The sequence below is a fragment of the Carettochelys insculpta genome, chromosome 12 (assembly GCF_033958435.1).
Source record: "Carettochelys insculpta isolate YL-2023 chromosome 12, ASM3395843v1, whole genome shotgun sequence".
Classification (NCBI taxonomy): Eukaryota; Metazoa; Chordata; order Testudines; family Carettochelyidae; genus Carettochelys; species Carettochelys insculpta.
The window spans coordinates 18,100,841-18,122,976 of NC_134148.1; the positions used below are offsets into that span (position 1 = coordinate 18,100,841).

The 22,136-nt window shown below is 42.0% G+C and overlaps 1 protein-coding gene across 1 annotated transcript in view; it reads left to right on the forward strand.

The window, feature by feature from the left end:
- ALDH1A2 (aldehyde dehydrogenase 1 family member A2) overlaps positions 1 to 22,136 on the forward strand; it is a 76,505-nt gene that overhangs the window by 35,826 nt on the left and 18,543 nt on the right. The window contains exons 3-7 of the mRNA XM_075007164.1: positions 21 to 161; positions 1,690 to 1,819; positions 8,927 to 8,988; positions 12,364 to 12,492; positions 12,620 to 12,733. Coding sequence (XP_074863265.1) covers positions 21 to 161; positions 1,690 to 1,819; positions 8,927 to 8,988; positions 12,364 to 12,492; positions 12,620 to 12,733 — 576 coding nt within the window. The remainder of the gene's footprint in view (positions 1 to 20; positions 162 to 1,689; positions 1,820 to 8,926; positions 8,989 to 12,363; positions 12,493 to 12,619; positions 12,734 to 22,136) is intronic.

The following is a 22,136-nucleotide window of genomic DNA, read 5'->3' on the forward strand; positions in this document are numbered from 1 at the left end:
TGTTCCTTCCTCTTCGACAGGCGGATACGGACAAAGCAGTGAGGGCAGCTCGCCTTGCTTTCTCTCTAGGCTCGGTGTGGAGGAGAATGGATGCATCGGAAAGAGGCCGTCTCTTGGATAAACTAGCGGACCTGGTTGAAAGAGACAGGGCAATTCTTGCTGTAAGTCATGTAGGGGAACAGTCAACAATTGTTTCATGTATGAACATTACATTCTGGGAACAAATAAGCTCTCAGAAGTATAAACGTGTTCATAGTTTGGCTAATACGTTGAAACAGATTTTCCATTGACTCAAGTGGGCTTTGGAGCAGGGTGCATGCATATGTTCACAGCTTGGTTTTATATTCTAAAATTAAAAAAAGGAAAACTGCATGAAGCTAATTGTGCAGTGAGTAATCAAATGATAGACAAAAATGCTATGCAGTACGGAACCAGAAATGCACAGTTTAAATATTATGCTATTTAGCACATACATTAAGCTTATAAACTGCAGCATTGTTAATGTCATTTTCTGCATGTCAAATGTTTTGAGCTAAGCTGATGAACATCTTAATTCCGGCTTTGTCAACATTTAAATCATGTTACTGCCAGAGTATACTGTAAAATCACCATGGAGGGAAGGAAGCGGACAACATACCAAGGCTCATTCTGCCTGTCATTTGATTTCTGTGTCCAGAGCCAAAATCTCTGCTGAATTTCATCACACGCAATGCCACTGATTTTGGTTTCAGATGTAAGTCAGTGCAGAATTAGGCCCCTACTCTTTTGTATACAAATTATACTTATTGTCTGTACCTAGTCATGTGTTTTACCTGCTATCATACCCCCACTGTGCCTATTCATAACAATTTCTGTTAGATAATGGTACCTGTTGAAAATTAGTTAAACTACTCATCAGCTACTGAAGTTTTATTCAGTCCTTTCCACTAAATAATCTTAGGGACTCTAAGAGTATATCTAGTCAGAGACTGTTGTCCAATAGTAATACTGAATTAAAATAAGATCCTTAGCTTATTAAATTATGAGATTCCCTAGAGGAGAGCATGTTTATTTGATGGTAATAAATATGGTAGCTGTACACTATAGATATCCCATGCCTCAGCAGGGGTCTTGGTAGCCATTTAAAGAAGATTTTGTATTCACATCAATAATATAAAGCAGAATATGTCCATCCTATTCTTTATAAATTCAGATCGTTCCTGTAGGGTTACCACGTGCCCCGTCTGAGCTGTTATCATGAACAGAGCAGAATGTAGTTTGACAGGCATTTTCCTCTTGGCTCCTGATTAAAGCAATGTTGTGTTTATGTATTTAAACCAAACACAGTGACTACGAGATGAACATACGAACACATCCACACTCTTAACATCATGGGGATTTTAGGGGCTTTAAAAATTACAAGGAGGTTTCAAGAAAAATTCTCTGTTTCAGGTCAGTTGAAATATTTAACTAAAGTTTCACCATGGAACTCTTGAAAAGTCTTTGTTCCTAGTATTATAGCAATCCCCAAAATAGCAGCACAAATGGGTCTTAGTAGCTTTACTGAAGGTCCTGATGTAAAACTACAGCAGGAAAGCCTGGTTTGATCCTCATTACTGCTTGTCTATCACTTAAGGTTAGAGTACTGCAGATGGCATCGCCTGATGTGCTCCTTTGCTTATATTCTCTTTGCTTTCTTTTGTCCTCCAGACCATGGAATCACTGAATAGCGGTAAACCCTTTCTGCAGGCTTTCTATGTAGATCTTCAGGGAGTCATCAAAACCCTGAGGTACTATGCAGGTTGGGCAGACAAGATTCATGGAATGACCATTCCTGTGGGTAAGCAGCTGATTCTACCTATGATATGATTCTTCTTTGCAATTTTGCAAATTTGTTTATCTATCTACACAAACATACTTGGGCCAAACTGGGCACTCATGAGACCTATTAGGTTATGGAGTAACTTCTCGTAGAAGGTGCAGGAAGCCTTACATTTCGATTTCTCAAAATCAGACTGGAAAAATCACTAGATGATATGCTGTTGGCTACAATAGTAAACTGGTATTGGGATGGACTAGGTAACTAGATCACTTACTGTGATTAAAATCAATGGAAAGGTTCGCATGCACAACCAATGAAATATTTGGAACCCTATGTATGCATATTCTGAGGTAGACTACACATATCTTTTGATATCTATATTTAAATATAAATATAATTGTCAAGAGGAATATTGTGCACCTTGATGCATTTGAAAATATAGTTATGATTTGGGCAAATTCTGTGCATAATCTTTCATGTAGCTCTCCCACTAAAGCTACTCCTTACTTTTGACCTCTATGATCCCTGCCTTTCCCATCTTGTAGTCGTAGCCTATGTCTACACTGCCACAGAAAACAAGCTGTCCTGTACTACCTTAAAGACTAACAAATGTATTTATTAGGTAATGAGTCTCATGGGTAAGACCTACTTCATCAACAAATAGTGTCTCTGAGACTATTTACCACTGAAAGTCAAACTAAGGTACGCAGCTTCAGCTACGTGACCAATGTAGCTGGAGTTGACATACCTTAGGTTGAGTTACTCCTGAGACGACACCACAGAGGGCTGATGTGAGAAACTCACCCATCAACTTACGTTACTCATTGGCACAGAGTACAGGGACTGACTGCAAAGCAATCTACAGTCAGTTTGGTGGCTCTCCGGGTCTTCACTAGAAACACTAAATCAACTGCCGGTGGATTGATCTCAGAGCACCGATCCCTGCTGCAGTGTAGCTGTAGCCATTGTTGTGATCATTTGTGTGGTTTAAAACAGGAATTACTAATATCCAGCATTTCATTCAAGAGAAACTTCCATAAGTACAGGATACCCTTAGATATAGTCTAAGGCCAAGTCTATATTATGGCAAAACATCGATTTAAGATCCTAAATCGATTTGTCCTGCCATCCCCACAGCAGGAAGATAATGGGAGAAACTCTCCTGTTAACTTTCCTTAGGAATACCAGGGTCATGAGTGGAGCGCTGGTCGTTCGATTTAGCACAGCCCCACTAAGCACACTAAATCGAACCCTGGGAGATCCAGCACTCCCATGCTGATCTTCTGGTGAATGCAGATGTGCCCCATCTGATTACCGTATTTGGAGTTGGGAAGGAATTCTCCTCCAAACCAATTTGCAGGGATCCTGGGGTTTTTTGCTCTCCTCTGCAGCATGCGGCATGTGCCACTTCCTGGTTTGAATGAGAGACTAGGGTGGACTCTTTGCATCCTGAAGTCTTTAAATCATGAACTGAGGACATGAGTAGGTTCTGTGGCTTGCAGTGTGTAAGAGTTCAGACTAGGTGATCCATGACAATTCCTCTGGCCTTAAAGTCTATGAGCCAGTGTATTTTCACTAAAGAAATGGCATTGTAGCTCCAGGTAAATGTTCTTCTGTACAAATTAAAGAAACTATTATCACCAAACTCTTTTTGCCCTGCTTTCACTTTGAAGTGACCCAAGCAATAGTGCAGAGCATACCCTAAATTCATATATTTAGCAAATTTCCTGCTCCCTACTCCCTTTCTGTCTTGTCAGTGAATGCCTCCTCCTCACACATGAGCCCAGCAGGAATATGGAAGTTAAATCAGTGAGAGGCATTGCCAACTCAGGAGAAAAGATCTCTGCTTCCTCCGGTCCTTAAAAATGCAACCAACCAAAGCACTTCAGGGAAGCAGCTGCAAAACTGCATTTGTTAGGGAAGCAGTTTGTGTCCCTGGGATGCATTTTGCATGAGCATCCCTCAGCACAAACTGCCATGGCCTGCATAATTACTGGCGTCAAGATCATCATGCAAACATGGGATTCTCCAGCTACAAGCAAGTGATTCACCACTGTGTTACTCTGGACAAACTCAAGGCTATCAGTAGCGTTACCCCTGTGGAAAGTTAGTTATGCGAGCACAAAGCTGGAGTTATCCAAGGATGAATGTTTACATAGTTACAGTCAACTTGTTTAAGGAAATCAGATATGGCAGTACAAACACACAAAAAAGGTTAAATTTCTCTCGCCCACCCCCATCTGTTAAACATGATAAACATTAGACACCCTGCAGTCCTCTGATGTTTAGTTGTGACAAGGCTTTTCTTCTCTAAAACAACTACAGATCGATGAGACACAGGCAGGAAGGCATTGGCTACAAGCATGGCTAAGAAGGAAGAGTCAGAGTCAGAGTCTGAGTCTGACTACACTACGCAGCGTTTAGTGACAAGGCTGTGTCTCTGAAAGTCAGCTTGTGCAAAAGCTCTTTGTTGGCACTTTTGCCCACAAAAATAAGTCCACCTTCCATGAGGGCTTTCTGGTTTGCCAACAGAAGAGTGCTCTTGATGTCAAAGCAGCATTCACTCTTCCACTTGCTGTGGCAAAACTTTGTTGTTTGTCAGGAGTGGGTGTTAAGTGCCCAAGAATGGCATTAAGTTTTGCCTATCAAACGTGAGTGTAGATATACCCTCAGTGTTAGGAAGGGCTCCTCCCTGCCCTTTGCTGTATATTGCAAAGCCAAGGACAGCAGAATCGGCCCTGACTAGACACTGTTAGATTAATAAACTTATTGCAGTCCCTGGTGTAGCTGTAGCTACAGTGTATGACATGTCACAAGTTATAGGACCAATTCTGCTCTTGTTACCTCTATGCTACCAACACAATGTGTTTCCAAGGCTGAGTCTCTTGTTTCCTGTTTTTGTATGTGCCACTGTATGAAGCTACATATTAAACCTGCCCCATTACCATTTATGTGACACCTCAAAACGCAGGACACTGTCTGACTCCCAGGAGAGCTCTGGTCAAATTCCCCGATGAAATGTTTTGTAATAGCAAAGCAGAAATCCCCGAATACAAACCTGACTTTCTAGTTGGAAATTTTTTAAAAAATGAGTCAAATCCTCAGTCGCTCTGAACTTGCAGCTCTACTAATGTCAGTGAGTTAGACCAGTTTACACCAGCTGAGGATACTTTTTAAAACAAAACCTATGCCCTTGTCTTTAAACCTCTTTTAAAGCAATTTTGAAAAGGGACAAATTAATTTGTTTTTCTCCATTTATCTTAAAAATTTGAGAGAAAACAATACAGGAGAGGTGTCAGAGGAGCAGCCTGGCTGAAGTCCTTTACCTACAAATAGTTACAGTACAGAATGCAACACTGCAGGCTTCACACATCACCCTGCCATATGCTTCCATCCTGACAGGGAGGTACCAACTCTAGGCGGAAAAAGGAAATGCGGGACCCTCAGCGCAATTCTTTGCTCTGCGTGTAAACGTGCCCTCCCACAAGCTGCTCCAAAAGCAAAAGGATGACTCATGTAGGTGTTCACTAACAGGAGTAAGGGGAAGACAGCTGGGCTGTCTCACACTGGACCCTGGGAATGGGTGACAGGGGATGGGATCACTTGATGACTGCCTGTTCTGTTCATCCCCTCTGAGGCACCTGGCATTGGCCATGTTGGAAGACAGAAGTGGGGGTTAAATGGACCGTTGGCCTTACTCAGTAGTCCCTTCTTATATTCCTATGTTCTGATGGAACCATTTGATCCCCAGTTTCTTTGCTCACTGCTTACAAAGATATTGTTGCTTGATAATGAATGAGTTGGTGAGCTTTGGTACAGACGCTTGTCAGCTGAGTCCTTGAGGAGGGGGAACTCTCTGAAAGCCAACAGCTTCCGCTTACTTCTGATTTGGGCTGGATTTGACCCAGTGGCCTAGATGTGGACTGGTATATCCTGTTGTCATTCTGACAAGCCAGTCATGGTAACTTTCTAAAGTATCTTTCAATGCAACCATTTTTCTAGTAGTCGTGAAATCGGTTAATAGGGATGTGCCTTTTGGATTTCACAGCTGTCTCTGGTGGCTGCTAGCCTCTGCTTTCTCACCAAACGTAGACTTGTGTGTTTTCTGCTGAGTGATGGGCTAATAATGCACACAAAGATGTCTAATAACAGCTGCAGTGCAACATACCAGAGCCCTGTCTACCACCAGGGTACTCCATCAAGGCTAATTTAGCTGATTTAAAGAGATCCCAGTGGGAAGCTTCTCCTTCAGGAAGAATGGCCAGAGTTAGTGGACAGCAGATTCGCCCTCCCATGGGGCTTCAGAATAAGCTGTCTCAAGTGACAACAGCTCATGCTCCTGAAGCACTTGCAGAAAGGTTCAGGTGCTCCAGAGATTAAAGTCAAGACCTTTATGCCTGGCACAGATGGATCTTCTTTCAGTCACCTCTGTGTGGGTGTCAAATACGTAGACCTCACCCGAGCAGTCTCCTGCCTGCTGACTTGCTACTAGGAGAGCACATTTTCACACCAGCTTAAAGTAGTGGTGCTTTCATTACTGTGAGTTTTATAAGTTTATATTAAAACTGTAAAAGTTTAATTGTTGCCAATTTAGTTTCCAAGCAGAGGGGACTTGGGATTTTTAACTCTCATCGTTTCGTGAGAATGCCTCACTTCATCAAACTGAGTTATCCTGCCATTGCAAAAACCTGTTATGCAGTGTGCACCAGGCAGCCGAGAGCTGCACCCTTGGCCTTCCCAACTCCACCTTCATCCTCTGTAATCTGTAGTCAGCAGTGACTGCAGGAAATTTTATTAAACAGTCCCAAAACTTCCACCAGAATTGCCAGGTCTGTGGATGACCAACATTTAAAGTAGCTGTCAAAAAGGCCAGTTACTGTGGAGTCTGGCAGAAGGCCTGGCAAGCACCCATGGCAAGTATGGGCATTATCACTGGGAGGCAAATGCTGTGGGAGGAAAGAACCTGCCTTTTATGTCCAATCGAATTAACCGTGATTTAGCTGCCTTCACAACCACGTTTGGTTTCACTGCAACTTTACCTCATGTGATGATGGACAAAACACAGATAGTGCTACTGCCCTGTTACAGTTATGTTTTCAGGGACTTTCTGCCTAGCTTCTGTTTATCTTGGTGTTACCAAGCACAGGCTGGTATTTTCACCCAGTGGGGCAGACAGCCACTGCAGACCTCAGAGCAGAAGGCTGGTGAGGGGGTTGGGTCCATGCCTTGAGCAGGGTCAGAGCCTTGAGCAGTCAGCCCTTAGCACCACCCACACTGTGGCACGCCTCAGCCCTCAGAGCTGCGCAAAGCAGCACTCTGGGTTTGGATGGCAATTCAAAGGGGTCTGGGGCTCTGACCATTGCCACGGTAGCCACTACTAGCTCCAAGTCCCTGTGAATCTCTAGGCCCTTGTGCAGTTGTCCTCCTTAGCTCCCCTGTTACATCAGTGGGCTGTTTCATCTAACACTTCTATGAGTCTTTTAAAAATAAGCTCTAAATACAGTAGTCCACTAATTTTGAAACATAAACCACTCACTAGAGTTCCTCCTTTTCTTGTGTCTACACCAAGCAGACCAAACGGACTTATCACCCACCTTTCTTCTTCCTTCCCCTGGGTTACACACACTTTTTCTCTCTCTTATTGAATTAGTTTCTCTTTCTCTGACCCCTTTTCCTCTTTTGTCTCCCTCTGCTGCACATAGACTGCTGCTAACCGCTTTATAACTAATATTCTCTTTCTGATGTCTTGAAAACTTTGAAGCCAAATCCCAGCTGGTTAATGTGCAGTAGTGCTCTATGGGTATGTTTCCCCTACACAACATGAAATAGACCTATGAAAAGAAGTAAACCTAAAAAAAGTTGTTTCTAATCAAAGCCAAGCTGAAGCTTGTATTTAAAACCAGGCCACTTTCTGGATTAACCCATTTACTGTGACCAAATGTGTGGAACAAATGTCCACTGCAGGTTCCCAAAAGCACTCAGTGATCTAATTTTCACCCTTTCCCTTCAGACTGAGTCTAGGTACACTTCCCACCAGCCTTACCCATAGTTAGCTGAGGTGATTCTGGTGCTTAACCAGATGGCCTATGTTTGTAAATACATGTGTTCCTAGACACACTCAGACACCTATAGGTCTAACTAGGGCAAAGTGAAAGGTTGGCAGAAAGGAAAGATCAGACTCCCTTTCCCAAATCAGGGAGCTTTCAGTTTTTTTGCTTACTTCTTGAAGTAATTCACCTTACCTTCTTTACTGTGGTGATTTAGTTAAAGAGCCTGCTCCCCTTAAATTAACCTCTGGGCCGGGCATAGGCCTGATTTTAAAGTCAGGGATCTACCACATTTGGGGTTTTTGTTTGTTTTTGGTTTGGCTTTTTTGTGGGTTTTTTTGACATCTTGGTTTCAAGGCTTTAAAAAATAGTCAGTGAGACAAGGTGGGTGAGGTAATATCTTTCCCTGGAGCAGCTTCTTTTTTTTTTTTTCGGAGGTAATGTGTAAGAGAAGCTCTCAAGCCACACAGCTCTTTCTCTGTGGTTTGGAGGGTTACTTTTTAGTTCTCTTCTTCCAGCTTGGAAGCAGAGTAGGCAAGTAAGTGGCTTCCTTTGAGGCCACTGCCAGAACCTCTGTGGGCATGTCTATGCTGCAATTAAAACCCACAGGAGCCCCTGCCAGCTGACTTAGGCTTAGGTTAAGGGGCTGTTTATTTGCAGTATCGATGTTTGGCTTTGGGTTGGAGCCAGACTATGGGAACCTGCAAAACGAATGGATCCCAGAATTCAAGCTGAGCCCCTTAGCCAAAGATCCACAAGTCTCAGTCCACTGGCACAGGTGAGCTACAGGTGCAGTGTAACTGCTGTGTAGACATGCCCTTTGCACACGTATAGTCCTTGTTCCAAAGGAATCAAGCATGTCATGTTTGCATGTGTTGCCCAAACACCATTGTTCTGAAGAAACAATTGGTTTGCTCCAAATTTCCCACGCTGGCTCACGAAAGACATTTCAGTGACTACTCTTTCTTTCACTGCCAGGAAAAGCTGATCCTTAAAGTTCCCCCCACCTCCCCTTCCCCTTTTATTTGTTCTGCCAAGTCAAACTGCTCTTGAGAGTAACCATTCTCATCTGTTTCAGATGGAGATTATTTTACGTTTACAAGACATGAACCCATCGGAGTGTGTGGACAGATCATCCCTGTGAGTATCTCTGCTAGTGCCTTGTATTTATTTTCATTTGAACCAGCTCCCTTTAAAAGACACATAAAACATGGACCTCAGCTATGTGTGTTTTCCATTACGAAAAGAAAGCTGAGCTCATATTGTTGACATATCTTTAACAGTCTCCCTGCAAATGCTTATTTGAACACGCTAATAAGGTTTTAGCTCTGGTATTAGGAGTTAAGTTCTCAAGTCATAGAATTCTCATGATTAAAAAAAGCAAAGCAAAACAGTGTTAATACACTGTCATCAGCTATCAATGTTCGCATGACTTATGGAAAATTGATGTTTTGCTGTGGCAGTCATTTTTTTAGTTAGTTTTTACAGCAATTTAACAGACTCCTCCAAGTTCCTGGTCCAATGTTATGTATTTTAATTCTGTTCTCTCCTGGTATTTCTTTTTATAAAGCTAGAAGAGAAGAAACTCCAGAAGAGACATCATTACAGTTAACATTGTGCAGTTTATTAAAACATGAAGGATTTAGTGTATTTGTTGCAAGAGATAAGGGCACTTGTTATTTCATTAAATTTAATACTCCCCTACCCCACCACAGTATATATCCTCAGCAAACTCCTGTGACACACTGTATGGGAACTTCACTGAATAAGCATTCTCTTCAAAAGTGCGGGTTAATGGCTTCTGGGAGAAATTTCAATGGGAGGCTCATGTACAGCTATTAAAATATGGTGCGGAAGCTTTTCCTTTACAAAGCATCGGGGAACTAATCAAGATGCTCTCAGACTTTTCTGTTGAGGCTGGTTTTAGTCATGTCTACTGCAAGCCACTGAACAGCCAGGGAGAGGGGAGAGTTTGGCATATGCAGAAATTCCAATAAAAAGGAGCAACCTAAAAAAAATGAATTTTCACAACGTAAAGGCCTTTTTCTTCTTACTATTTGTGATTATATTGCTTTTCTAAGAGGGACTCTTGTGGTTGACCCTCTCTATGAACACCATGGGAAGAAGCTCACAGCCTAAGCCCTCTTTCTGGAAACACCTACACAAGTTCTTGATTGTAGTCACATAAGTAGCTCTGTGGAATGAATGACTTCAGTGGCAATAGACTTGTATAAAGTTAAGCATGTGCATAGGTGTTTGTGGGGACAGCCCCTTAACACCTAGTCCTAAGGCACTGTGTGCTTCCTGGGAGCTGCTCAGTGCTCTCAACCAGCAAGTTCTCCTGAAGCCACTGGCAGCTGGAAGTCCTGAGCACTTTGCTGGAGGTCCCCAAGTTTCTGAAGAACGCAGGATTTATTTACTTTATTTCAAATTGTACAAGGCTTTACCCACCCTTGCGGTGTATTGCAAAAATACAGCTAAACAGCCAGCACTCCCCAAAACTCCCTTCCCTGCTCCAGATCTAACCCCCATCCCTGTAGCCATGCATGCTGCAGCATACCCTGAAGGTTAACAAATCTGGGCCGTGTGGGGCCAGGGCTATGAAGCTTCTTGCAGACCTGAGATCCCCTCATGGAGAATGTGCTACTGCTGATGGAGGGGTATCCAGCCCAGATGCCTCCATTTTTGACAGCTGTGGCAGTGTGACACAAGGGGAGGAAGGATTCAGTAGATAGATAGTACACGATCCAGCTGTAAATTAGGCGCTAACAATACATTCCAAACATTTCATTGCATTTGCTTTCTGCTGAGATGTAGGTTGCAGTTGTAATTATTTGGAAACCTTCCTGGGCAAGGATGAGCACAGATCTTGCAAAGTTCCTGACGAGGGTTGCCTGTCGTCACCCTGCCACATTTTGCGCTAAACTCTTCAGCCTTTTACTGAAAAAGGCGATAGAGATGCAGGCTTGTCAGCATGCTGTTGGCACAATGTCTCCACTCCCAGGTTTATATACTAGCAATGGAATTAAAGCATCACTCTGCCTCCAAAGTTTATAAACAACCAGGGAGGAAAAAAATGGGGTGTTCAGTGAAGGAAAGACATTTGTGTATTTTTTCAAGCTTGCCAGGGGCTAGAGAGAGGTCTAAGAGAGTGGCAGCTGATATGTATCAGGCAGTAACACGTTCTAGCGAGCGGCTGAATCTTCATGGCAGATATTTCTGTTTTTTTCCAATTGAGATTATTAATTAAATCTACACATTCAATACTGCGGATGCAGACGTGAGTAATTTTACTCACATGAACTCAACAGGTCTGCTCACATGAGAAAAGTAACTCACATGCATAAGTGTTGGCAAGCTCAGGTCCAAAGATAAATTCCTTTGGTGATTGCGACTAGATGGAATTCTAAACATTTTGTGCAGCAAATAAATATAATGTGCCGTATTTTCTGCTGTGCTAAATTGGCACCCTTCAATTGAAATAAATGGAGTTGCACAAATTTGCACCAGCAGATGCTTGGTCTGGACCAATTCATTGTCTCTAGTTTTCTTATGTGTATCATAGCAATTGTTCAACATGAAGTTGGAATGAAAATGCCACAGGTAACAGCCTGCTTTTTTTTTTTTTTGTCTCTGATATTTCCATGGCAATGATCTGTAAACACTTTAAAACTTCCTCTATGAGTAAATAGACAAAAAAGAGTAATAATAATAACCAGTAGAGGTATTTGGAGGGATGTAGGGAAGTTACTTCCTATAATCCCATCAGTTCATTTTGTATGGGTTTGACTAAAAATGTTATGGCTTTCTTAAAAAACATTCAGGGATTAGAAGTCTAGATACACATAGAACAATAAAAAATCTCCGGCACTCATGCAAAATAGCTCTTTCTGAACACCACAGAGCAGGCCATGGCGCGGGAACATTTTTAAGAGTGGGAGTGCTGACATCTCTCACCTTACCCCTGTCCTAACCCTCCCCCAAGCAAAGGCCAGGATCAAAGTCCTGGCATGAAGCACCAGCAGCAAAGACCCAGGGTATGGGGCTGGCTGCAGAGCTCTCAGAGTATGGAGAGGCAGCAGGGACCCTGGGCGCTAGGCCAGGAGCCCAGGATTGCTGCAGTACCCTCGCAACCTCAGTTCCCGCACCTATGGAGCCAGGAGGTATTTGTCCTGAAGCAGGGGCCAGGGGAGGGAGAGAAGAGATACCAAACCAACTGCAAAAATATGCAATGAAAATATAAGTGTTGATTTAAAAAATTAACATATAATGCAAAATTCTTCTTGTGAAGACGGGGTGAAAGTTACAATTCTTTGAGTAGAAGAGAAAGAAGAATTGAAAGGTTGCTGTTGCCTTTTTCTTAATGGGGGTAATTAAGAAACCCCTTGCTTTGTGCTGGGAAAGATTTATGTGGAGGATAAGCCTGAGAAATCAGTGTGGTAGCAGCTTGACATCTTGAAAACAAAGCACCACTACAATATTTTTCCATCTATCAACTTGTATTTTTTTCTACAGTGGAACTTCCCCCTGCTGATGTTTGCATGGAAGATTGCCCCAGCTCTGTGCTGTGGCAATACAGTAGTTATTAAACCAGCAGAGCAAACACCACTCAGCGCGCTTTACATGGGAGCCCTCATCAAGGAGGTAAGAATAATTGACAGGAATAATGTCTCTGGCTGTCCTTACAACCAAGGAACCACCACAGCATGTCTAGTTTAATTCTCTTGGTAAATTTTCACAACCCATGTTTCCTCTAATTCTGTTTTGCTAGGCTGGCTTTCCACCAGGAGTCGTCAATATTTTGCCAGGCTTCGGGCCAACTGCAGGAGCAGCAATAGCTTCCCATGTTGGCATAGATAAAATTGCTTTTACTGGATCTACTGAGGTAAGTCTATTTTTCTAAAATATGTTACAGTAAGATACCAATCCAGAAAATATTTAGGGAGTTACAGCCAAGCTCATGATTGTAGGGCCTTCAAGTCATCCAGCAGAAAGGATATACGCACATGAGATTGATCTCTCCTTCCCATCTGAACCTATAAAAAAAGCAGAGGTGTATCACTTTCCCCTTAATGCCTGCTATACCGAATACCAAGGCACATGAAGCACATGTGGGAAAATATTGCTAGGATTTCCTATGAACTCTAAAGGCAACAATTAGGGAAGGTGAGTAAGAAAGATTGCGTAGTGTAAGCCATAGGGTTCACAAGTCCCTTGTTGATGTCCATAATCTGCGTGACCTAGAAGCTACTAAAGAGGTTAATTCTAAAGAGAATAGTTTTAATCTACATACATTTAGGCTTAGTCTACATTAGATCTTACAGTCGACTGCGTATTCACAGTTCTATCTACAGCAACTGCGTAGCTAGAATTGACATATCTGCAGTTGGCCTTACGGTCTGTCCTCACTGCTGGAGGCAGATGGGAGCATTCCTCCCATCAAACTCCCTTACTCCTTGTGATAGCAAGGAGTATGGAGGGTCGACTGCCAATCTCAGAGAGATCGATTTTGTGCATCTTTACCAGATGTGCAAAATCGAACTCTGGAAGATCAACCACTGAATGGGTTGATCACCCGGTAAGTATAGACAAGCCCAAAGAGGCTGAACCAATCAGAACACTGACTTTACTTGACTCTCAGGTTTCTGCAAAGACCACCTTTCCCATTTGCAGGTTGAAGATAATAGAGGCATACAGATTGGTGCTACTAGGGAAGGATCCTTATTGCTGTCTGAGGAGGGGAAAGAAAGGAACCCAGAAGGGAATGAATCACAATGGGAGTTTCAGGCTTGGTAATATTTAGAGAGTGCGAATAACAGGTTCTGTTCCACTGAGATTTTGACAGAGCATTTTATGGATGGACCCCCCATCCTACAAGTGCGCGAAGCTGTTCTCTCTGTAGCATGGGTATCTGACTCCCACTGAGCCCAGTGGGCATTTTGTATCCATCCAGGGTAGACTACCCTCTGCTGTGAAATAGATTTACTGTTGGTATGGGATTGTAACCTGATCCTGCAGCCCCTAGATGCATGCATAATAATGCTCACTGAAGTGACTGGGAGTCTTAAGCACACAGTGACTCTGGGATCAGGCTAATGTATCACTTTCAGTACTTTCTGGTGCACTTACACTTCTGATGTTAGGACTGTGTTAAGACCTGAATTGTCAGTAAAACGTGGATACAATTGTCTGCCTCATTTGCACACCCAATTCCCTTGCAGAAAATTACTATGTGTAACTGTGTGGGGATTTCTATGAAAATGTAGGTAATATGCAAAAAAGCAACAGCCAATTGCAACAAACGTCTGATTTCAGATTACTTCAAAAATTGAAACAATTTTACTAAAACTCCTGTTCTATAACCAATTCACCTTAGCATGACAAAATATTGGACGTCCTAATATGAGTTTGCTTGACAGCTCTCTCTTACCCTCTCCCTGCCTCCTTCCCATAAATTAAGTTGAAACAATTGTTTTCATAAAGGTATGTGGTCTGTGTTTAAGATAAATATTCTATTATACAGGATGTTGCGCTGTTTGGAGGAGAAATAATACAGATGGGTTAAGTTTCAAAGTTGTCTTTTGTAGCCAAAATAAATTTTTATTGTAGTTCAAGACAGCTTTTGTTTTAACAGGCGTTTAAAACTCAAAAGCTGTGGGTTTTATACTAACTCAGTGTCTACCTTTAAAAGCCTTACTAATAGGAAGTGAAAAGCATTACTGAGATGAAAAAGCAATTCTCTAAGAACCTAAAGCAAGAACAGATGGAACATTTTAATACAAAGTTAGTGTAAACTGTTCCATATTGTTTCTGATTTCCTGTAACACTGAATTCTTGTAATAGCAAGTCAACATTGTAACATTTTTAAACATGGTGCTGTAATATCAATGGTTGTACAGAGCATCAGACTTCTCAGAGAGAGTTTTTTAAATGAAATAAAAATAGAATCATTTTGTGGATCTACTCTCATCTTCAGCCAGCCAATTGTATATTCCAATGATGTGATTTCCTACAGCTATCAGATACACACAAAGCCAAAATATTCTGTTCCCACAGCTCTTCCAGGTGCTAGTGCAGGCAGTTAATATTTTAGCCCTAACAAGTTAATGATAAAACCTATTAGAAGAAAAGCAAAGTTATTCCAGTTGAAATGCCTGAAGCATGGGTTTATCTCAAGTCTCCACCACTAGAACCTCTTGGTTATACAGTAAACATTTCATATTTTGTCTCTTCAAAGGCTAATTAAGCACCCCATCTGCCTACAAAGAAAAAAATCTTGTGTTTGCAGAATCAGAATTAATTGAGGTTTATTCTCTCTTTCCCAGAAGAGTTCCTTCAAGAAGCCAGGGTGAAGGAAAAGATCATTTTTGGTATAATTTCACAAATAAGAAAAAAGCAATTAAAATAGAAATAAGAATTAACAAGAACAAGTGCATGACCATGACTCTATGCTGGAGTCCTTTGTTATGGCTCAAATCTGTCCACAGAATGAGGATAACTTTTTTTCTCAGATTTTGAATTCAATCCCTGGCACATTGAGGCCCCACTTCAGGGGACGTATATCCTTTTTATATCCATGCCTGTTCAGGACAATACTTCAGAACATGCTTAATTTTAAGCATATGCTTAAATTCTGTCCTGTCTAGCGATACTTTCCTCAGTCAGGGCTATAAACTGCATTTTCTCTCCTAAACCAAGTGAGCTAGTATGATCCCAATTGACTGGCGTGATAAAAGATTTCCATTCTCTCAGTAAACAAGTGTAACTCCCCATAGTGGCAATCTGGAGGAATATAATTCCCCAAGAACTGGGCAGAATCTGTTGGTTGGGCCAAACTCACTGTTCAGCTCACCTGGTTTACTGCTGATTCCCTCCTGCAGCGCAGAATGAAGGGAAGTAAAACAGGGCTGGCTGGCCCTTCAGAATTGTCCTGGTGTCTCCAGGAATTGAAGATTAATCTTTAAACAAAGATTATGTCATGTGTCTAAACTTTCTCAAATACATCCAACCAAAATCAGTAAAACAAAGATAAACACGTAGAAAAAGAGGCAGGTGACCATTTGCTATGTCTTGTCCCTCCACAAAGCCAACAGTGCTCCATCTCAGACGAGTTCTGCATGGTCTGACTTCCTAGTGGGTGGCAGAGGTACAGAGAAGTGATTATATATGTTGTCCTCAGCAGAGCCTACAGACTCTCTGGCTCCTGGGCAAGGTGCGGGGGACCGGCTTTGTGCTCTCTGCCAGCCCTCAGTCCTGCTCAGGTGGCATCACACTCCCCCAGCTCTCAGCACTTGTGGAGTGAGCTACCTGCTGCTCTAGTGATGACTTAAAGGGCTCCTGGGCCAACTGCCACCACTGCTGCAGTAACAATGGTCAACAGTTTTGGATCTCCAGGCCCCGGGGTAGTTACCGCTTTGCCTCTCATGTCAACAAGCCTGGTTATTCTCTTTTGACAAGCAACCAAAATTATATTTCAGTTGTGACATCACCTGACAGCACTGGGCAGCATTGAATATGTCTCCATAATTGTCAGTACAAAGCAAGCAATACGTAGTCGTGTGGAACAGCCAATGGATAGCTGGCTTCCACAAGCCCCTCATCCCCTCTGTTTGAAGTCCTGCATCTCCATTGGCTTCATCTCATGGAAACAAAGACCCAAAAGGCAGATATTTTTGCAAGTGTGCCTTCCGCAGCTCTGTACACTGAAACTGGGACATTGGTCCCATACAGGGAGTTTGCCTGAGACTGAAGAGTGGAATCCATGCAGGCCTTGCTAGAGCACATTCTGGCTCATAGTACTGGAATCAGTCAAAGTAGGAACTAGTCACCTTGTGATGGCTCTGGTGTTAGGCCTTTGACTGTTTTGTTGGTCAGTTTGTATTCCCTGACTCTTCTCCATGGCTGTATCAGCTGCTTGGACACTTAGAGAATTGTTTTAAAATATCGTGGGTGTTCCAAGTGCATTTTCCCTTCCTGGGCAAAGTTTGGGAGGTTGAGGTGTGTTGTCCCCAACAAAACACAAGCCTTGGGAAGGTGTGGAATTTGCTCTTTCACCTCCCTTATGCATGGCCCACTGGTCTGACTGGAGCACCACCCTCAAAATATTGTCAAACTATGCCTCTGCTTCCCTTTCATCTTCCCATCCCATGACTAATATTTTCCCTGATACCATCATTATTCCCTTCCTCCACCTTCTTGCCCTCATGGTTCATCTCATGCACAAAACAATAATCCTTCACCTCTTTCATCCTACACACTTTGCAAAAGGAACATCCCTCCATGGATCATCTCCTCTCCTAATCTCCTAGTGCCTGGTTCTCGATGGCTCATTAGGAAAAGTTCTCCTCCAGGCTCTTGGTGGTTTATGAACCACTGTTTGAGAACCAATGCACTAAAGAAAAAAAATCATGCTAAGCACAAGATCCAGACATGGGAATTTTGCCATGGTCCCTTTATGGTTCAGCAATGATCCTGGTGTCTTGGCTCATGCTGATTTATATTCTTCAGCAGCTTGCTTGATGGAGGGACTTTTAACCAGGTTGGCTGTTTCTCTTAGGTGCTTTTGAATGAACTGAGTACCAGTATGTCCCTTCTCAGTTTCTGCCCTTTCTTCCTTGAGGGGCTCACTGACACCCTTTTTCTCCCCCATCCAGTCAGTCAAACTTTAGCTGCCACATTAAATGGTCCCTTCCTCACCTATTGATCTGCCCATGTTACCATCTATTTACCTCTCTTATAGAGGTGGAAGGGGCCTTAACAGGTCATCAAGTCCAGTCCCTACACTCACAACAAGGCCTAGCACCACCCTGACAGATTTTTTTAATCTGTTTGTCCCACATCCCTAAATGGCCTCCTCAAGAATTGAGCTCACAACCCTGGGTTTAGCAAGCCAATGCACAAGCTACTGAGTTCTCCTTCCCCCTACATTTGTATGCCATCATGAGCCCCCTCTGGTTGGCTTTCACAGCCCTTTGTGATTTCGCTCTTGCCACCTACCTCACGGGCTTGGTCTCCTGTTATCTCACCACCTTGTCTGCATTCACATCCTTTTTTAAAAATCTAGTGCTCCCAGGCAGTCCACAAGAAGTGATTATATTAAAGTTATATACAACCAATCAAATGGTCATTAACAAGCTTCCTCTTCCCAAGATCGTCTCATTTTTAGAGTCCGTTTGTCTAAATACTGACAAGGGCTCTGAAAAGCCATTCTTGCAGGGCCAATCCAGTTCTCATCCAGGTACTTTAAATCTGCAGCAACCAAAAATGCCTGTGTGAAGTGCTTTACATGCAGTACTCGGCAGTCAGCTAACTCTACCACAGTCAAGATCAAAATAGCATTTTCTGAGAGTTTTAGAACACCATCAGATTTTAATCTGTCAAAGCCAATAAATATCTGAAGCACACAGCGTCCAGATTTGCACGTGATTTGCCAAGGTGGTTTGTTTTTTTTTTTTTTTTGAGAATGGAAATTTTCTTTTGCAGTTTTGCTCCCACATTAAATTAACTCCTAATGGGTGGTTGAAGATGACTTCCTAGTGTGTCTGTAGTGTCCCTCAAAGTAAGGAACAGACTGCTCTTCACTATAAAGAATATGTTCTTGCTATTCCATTATCTTGTAATCCTGAGCTTTAAAAAATTGTGATTGGCTTAAACACATTAGACACAATTGGATTTTTTTTTTATGTGGCTTTGTGGCATTGAGCCTTTAGTGGGTCACATTTTCAAGTTTCTTTTTTTTTTGTCCCCCCACCCCCACCCCGCCATGGCCAAAAGGACCAGAAGCTTATTTCACTTTAAAAAACAAACAAACTGTGATTCTCACCTAATCCTATGGCTCAAGGAACTGGGCCTTTAAAACAAGTTTCCCAAACCAACAGACTCATGATATAGTCAGAAGCATTTGGCCACAGTGACAGACACAATTAAGTCCATCCAGTTCTCACTAGTCTCCTACTTTTCAAGTAGACGCAGAAGAGCCTGTATTGTCTGTTCTAATCAAGGTCTTGTAAAATCCCCACTTGTACTTTACAATCATGAGAGGGAAGCATTACTGAATGAATGGAAAAAATAACTTAATGTATGCAACCACAATGCATTGGGTGTTTATGGGAAGTTAAGGCCAGGATGAAAAGGCCAGGCCCTTCGTATTACATTTACTAAATTAATAATAGTGTTATCATCATAAACTACTAACACTACTAATCCTATGTCCATGTGTATAGAAAGCATGAATTCTTGTAAGAACATATAGGATTAATAATAAATAATAAATCAAGCTGGACATACCCAACTGTAGCCGGTAAGTATATAGTCAACAGAACAAATGAAAATAATACAATACAGATCACAAATGTATTGACAAGGGGAAGGTTTTAATATAAACTTGCATCTTGCTACACATTATCCACCAGTTGGCTGTGCAAATCTTTAATGTGTATCAATAACTTCTGCTTGAAAACAAATGAATTGCCTCTAAATCTGAACTGATTTGCAATGCCATCCAGTTTTTGCATGCTCTCAATATAGGAATCAGTGATAGCATGCAAACATTTGAAGCACCAGCCAATCAGAAATGTATTTTAGGTGGCTGTTTTCCATGTTGTTCAAGCTAAAACCCATTAAAAAGCAGATCGAGTAACTCAGATTAAAGATATGATTCAGTTTTATGTTCATGCAGTTATGGGCATAATAAGCCAAATAAATATTCAATACATGGGTTTGGATGCCTATGTAAACACAAGGTCCATAAACAACTTCAATAAAACCCAAAAAGCAAGCTGCATTTTGCTTGGCAGAATGTTTTCTTTATGCAGTTAGATTAACAAACCATGATCTCATCATTAGTCAACAAGATACTAGAGAGACCATCAAAGCAAGCTACAGGAGAGTCAAGATTGATTCATGCCAAACAAATGTTTGTAGCTAACAGCTGTATTACCATTGATTCTAATTTGCTCAGCAGGATTCTCCTTTCATTTCCTAAGTGAGATGAATGACATGTTGCATGATACAGACAGCATGTCTACCTTCTGCATGAGTAAAGAGTTGTGTCAGCTCTCTAGTGTCATAGAAGTGCTCTTTGTTTTTGGATCTTCTTTGCAGGATTACATCCAGTTTTTCTTCCAGTAACAATAAGATTCTTAAATACCATGTGTTCCATTCCCAAAAGCCTGTGAGGTAATCATACCACAGAAATGCCCCGTACAGGCAGCTTTGGAAAGGATATAATAACTCATTCATAATTTAACTTAAATCCTCTTGATTATTTTGTCACTTACTCTGCTGGGTAGCTTGTGCTTCCTGAATGAGTAGACTATCCAAAACAAAACCATTGGTTATATTTTTGTATGTGTGTTTTCTTGTTGCATTTGGTAGAGAGCTAAGAAGTTGACTTTCCTCCAGATTTGGAATAAGGATAGACACCAAAAGTTGCTCTTGTCCAATTCAGGCTGGTGAAGTTCATTAGTCTTTGCTGGCCCATGGACCATCATTTTAGAAGCAGAGTAACTCATGTAGTCAAATAGGTTTATACAGAGTGATCTGGAGACAATATGGAATCAAAGTTCACACAAAACAAAGAGCCAACTGAACTTAAAAGGTTTTGTCCACATATCCCCCTGAATTCATTTTCCTTAGAAGTTTCAAGGGCTTAAATTGATGCTGCTGTGTGAATCCAAAGATTATGGGTAGTGCTTGCTTGTTTCTTAGACAGCTACACAGCCCAAGGTCAACTTGAAAACATTGGGAGATCTGGTTCAGAAAAGCACCTGAACATTCATAGGCACTATTCAGAAATGGAGTGGAAACCTCACAGGAGCTGGACTTGGTTTAGTGTTTGTCAGGGGGTGGAGGGGAGGGAGGTTGAGATTTTCAGTGCATTAGTAAGATTAGAAATTATCCCATTTTTGTATGCTTTTGTAAATGCCACTTCTCTCTGGAATCAGAAAGCACAGAGGCACCTGGAATGAAAAGCTAACGGGTGCGGAAGCTTATCCAAAACCCAACCCTCTAAAGAACTTGGGTGAAGTTTGGGGTCTCATCCTAAACTGATTTTCACTCTTATTTAATATGTGACTAGAGGAATCTTTTTGGGTAAGAAAGATTGGTCACCCAAAACCAAAGCAAACTATTGACTACTCAAGTCAATTATTGAATTAATAGAAAGAAAACAGCAATTGGTTTAATAATTGACTGCTTTAGGGACTGCGGTTCAAGTAGTTGCTTTGAACAGAGCTGTTCTGTACTGCTGGGTCCCCACTCCCTCCCCCCACATAACAGATTATTTTCTTTGAGAAGAGCCAAATTACATCTACCCGTACCCTCCATGCAGCCTACAGGTTTGTGGTACTTCACAGCCTATCCAGGGATACTCCTGATATCTATCTTGCAGCCTATTCAAAACAAGGATAGGGAGTCGAGGTTTCCTGTGCCAACATTCCTGCTGATTAATCGGCCCAGCTCCATTATCTGTGGGGGAGTCTTGTTTCCAAAGTTCCATTGCTAGGCTGCTTCGCCTGTTGGAAATTCACAGAGACACCCCAGAGAACATGAGCTAAAAGACTACACAGACTGAAACGCTATCGCTTATCCCTTTGTAACTCTCCCTGTGGATGAAGAGAGCAATGAAAAAGGCTTCTTTGCTCAATAAATAATCTCAGCGCCAGTGCTCTCCTTAAGGCTCTCCTCATGCCATGAGTGCAGAGGACATGGTACAGGCTGAACAAAATACCAGTGCTTACTAGCACCATGCCCTGTACTAAGCTACTTTGTGCACTACCCCACAACTCCTCCATAGGCATAGCTTTATTCCCAGCGTGGCAGCTGAAATGAGACTCTCTGTTAAGTTTATACTTAGAATGTTGACACCCTCTGGATATTGAAGACAACACGTTTCCAAATTCAGACCATGGTCTCCAGCCCCTTTGGCTCTATAACATTTGGCAACCAGGCCCAGATTTCCCACTAAGCACAATGGACAAGTGTCTAGAGGTGCTGCTGTTCTAGACCCATGGTTCTCAACCAGGAATACGTGTACCCCTCGGGGTACCCAGAGCTCTTCTAGAGGGTACATTAACTCAGTGTTTCTCAACCTTTTTATGAATAAAAAAATTCGACTTATTTTATGTTCATGTATTGTTTTTATTTATCCTTGTTTTGTACAATCATAAGCACAATGGCAAGTTTATTGCCTGTAGGCAATTTCTTGCAACTAGCCAGTTACAATTAAGTTGTTTAGATAAATGTGTTGCAATGGTATAAAAAAAGTACATCTGAAAATTGTCGGTACT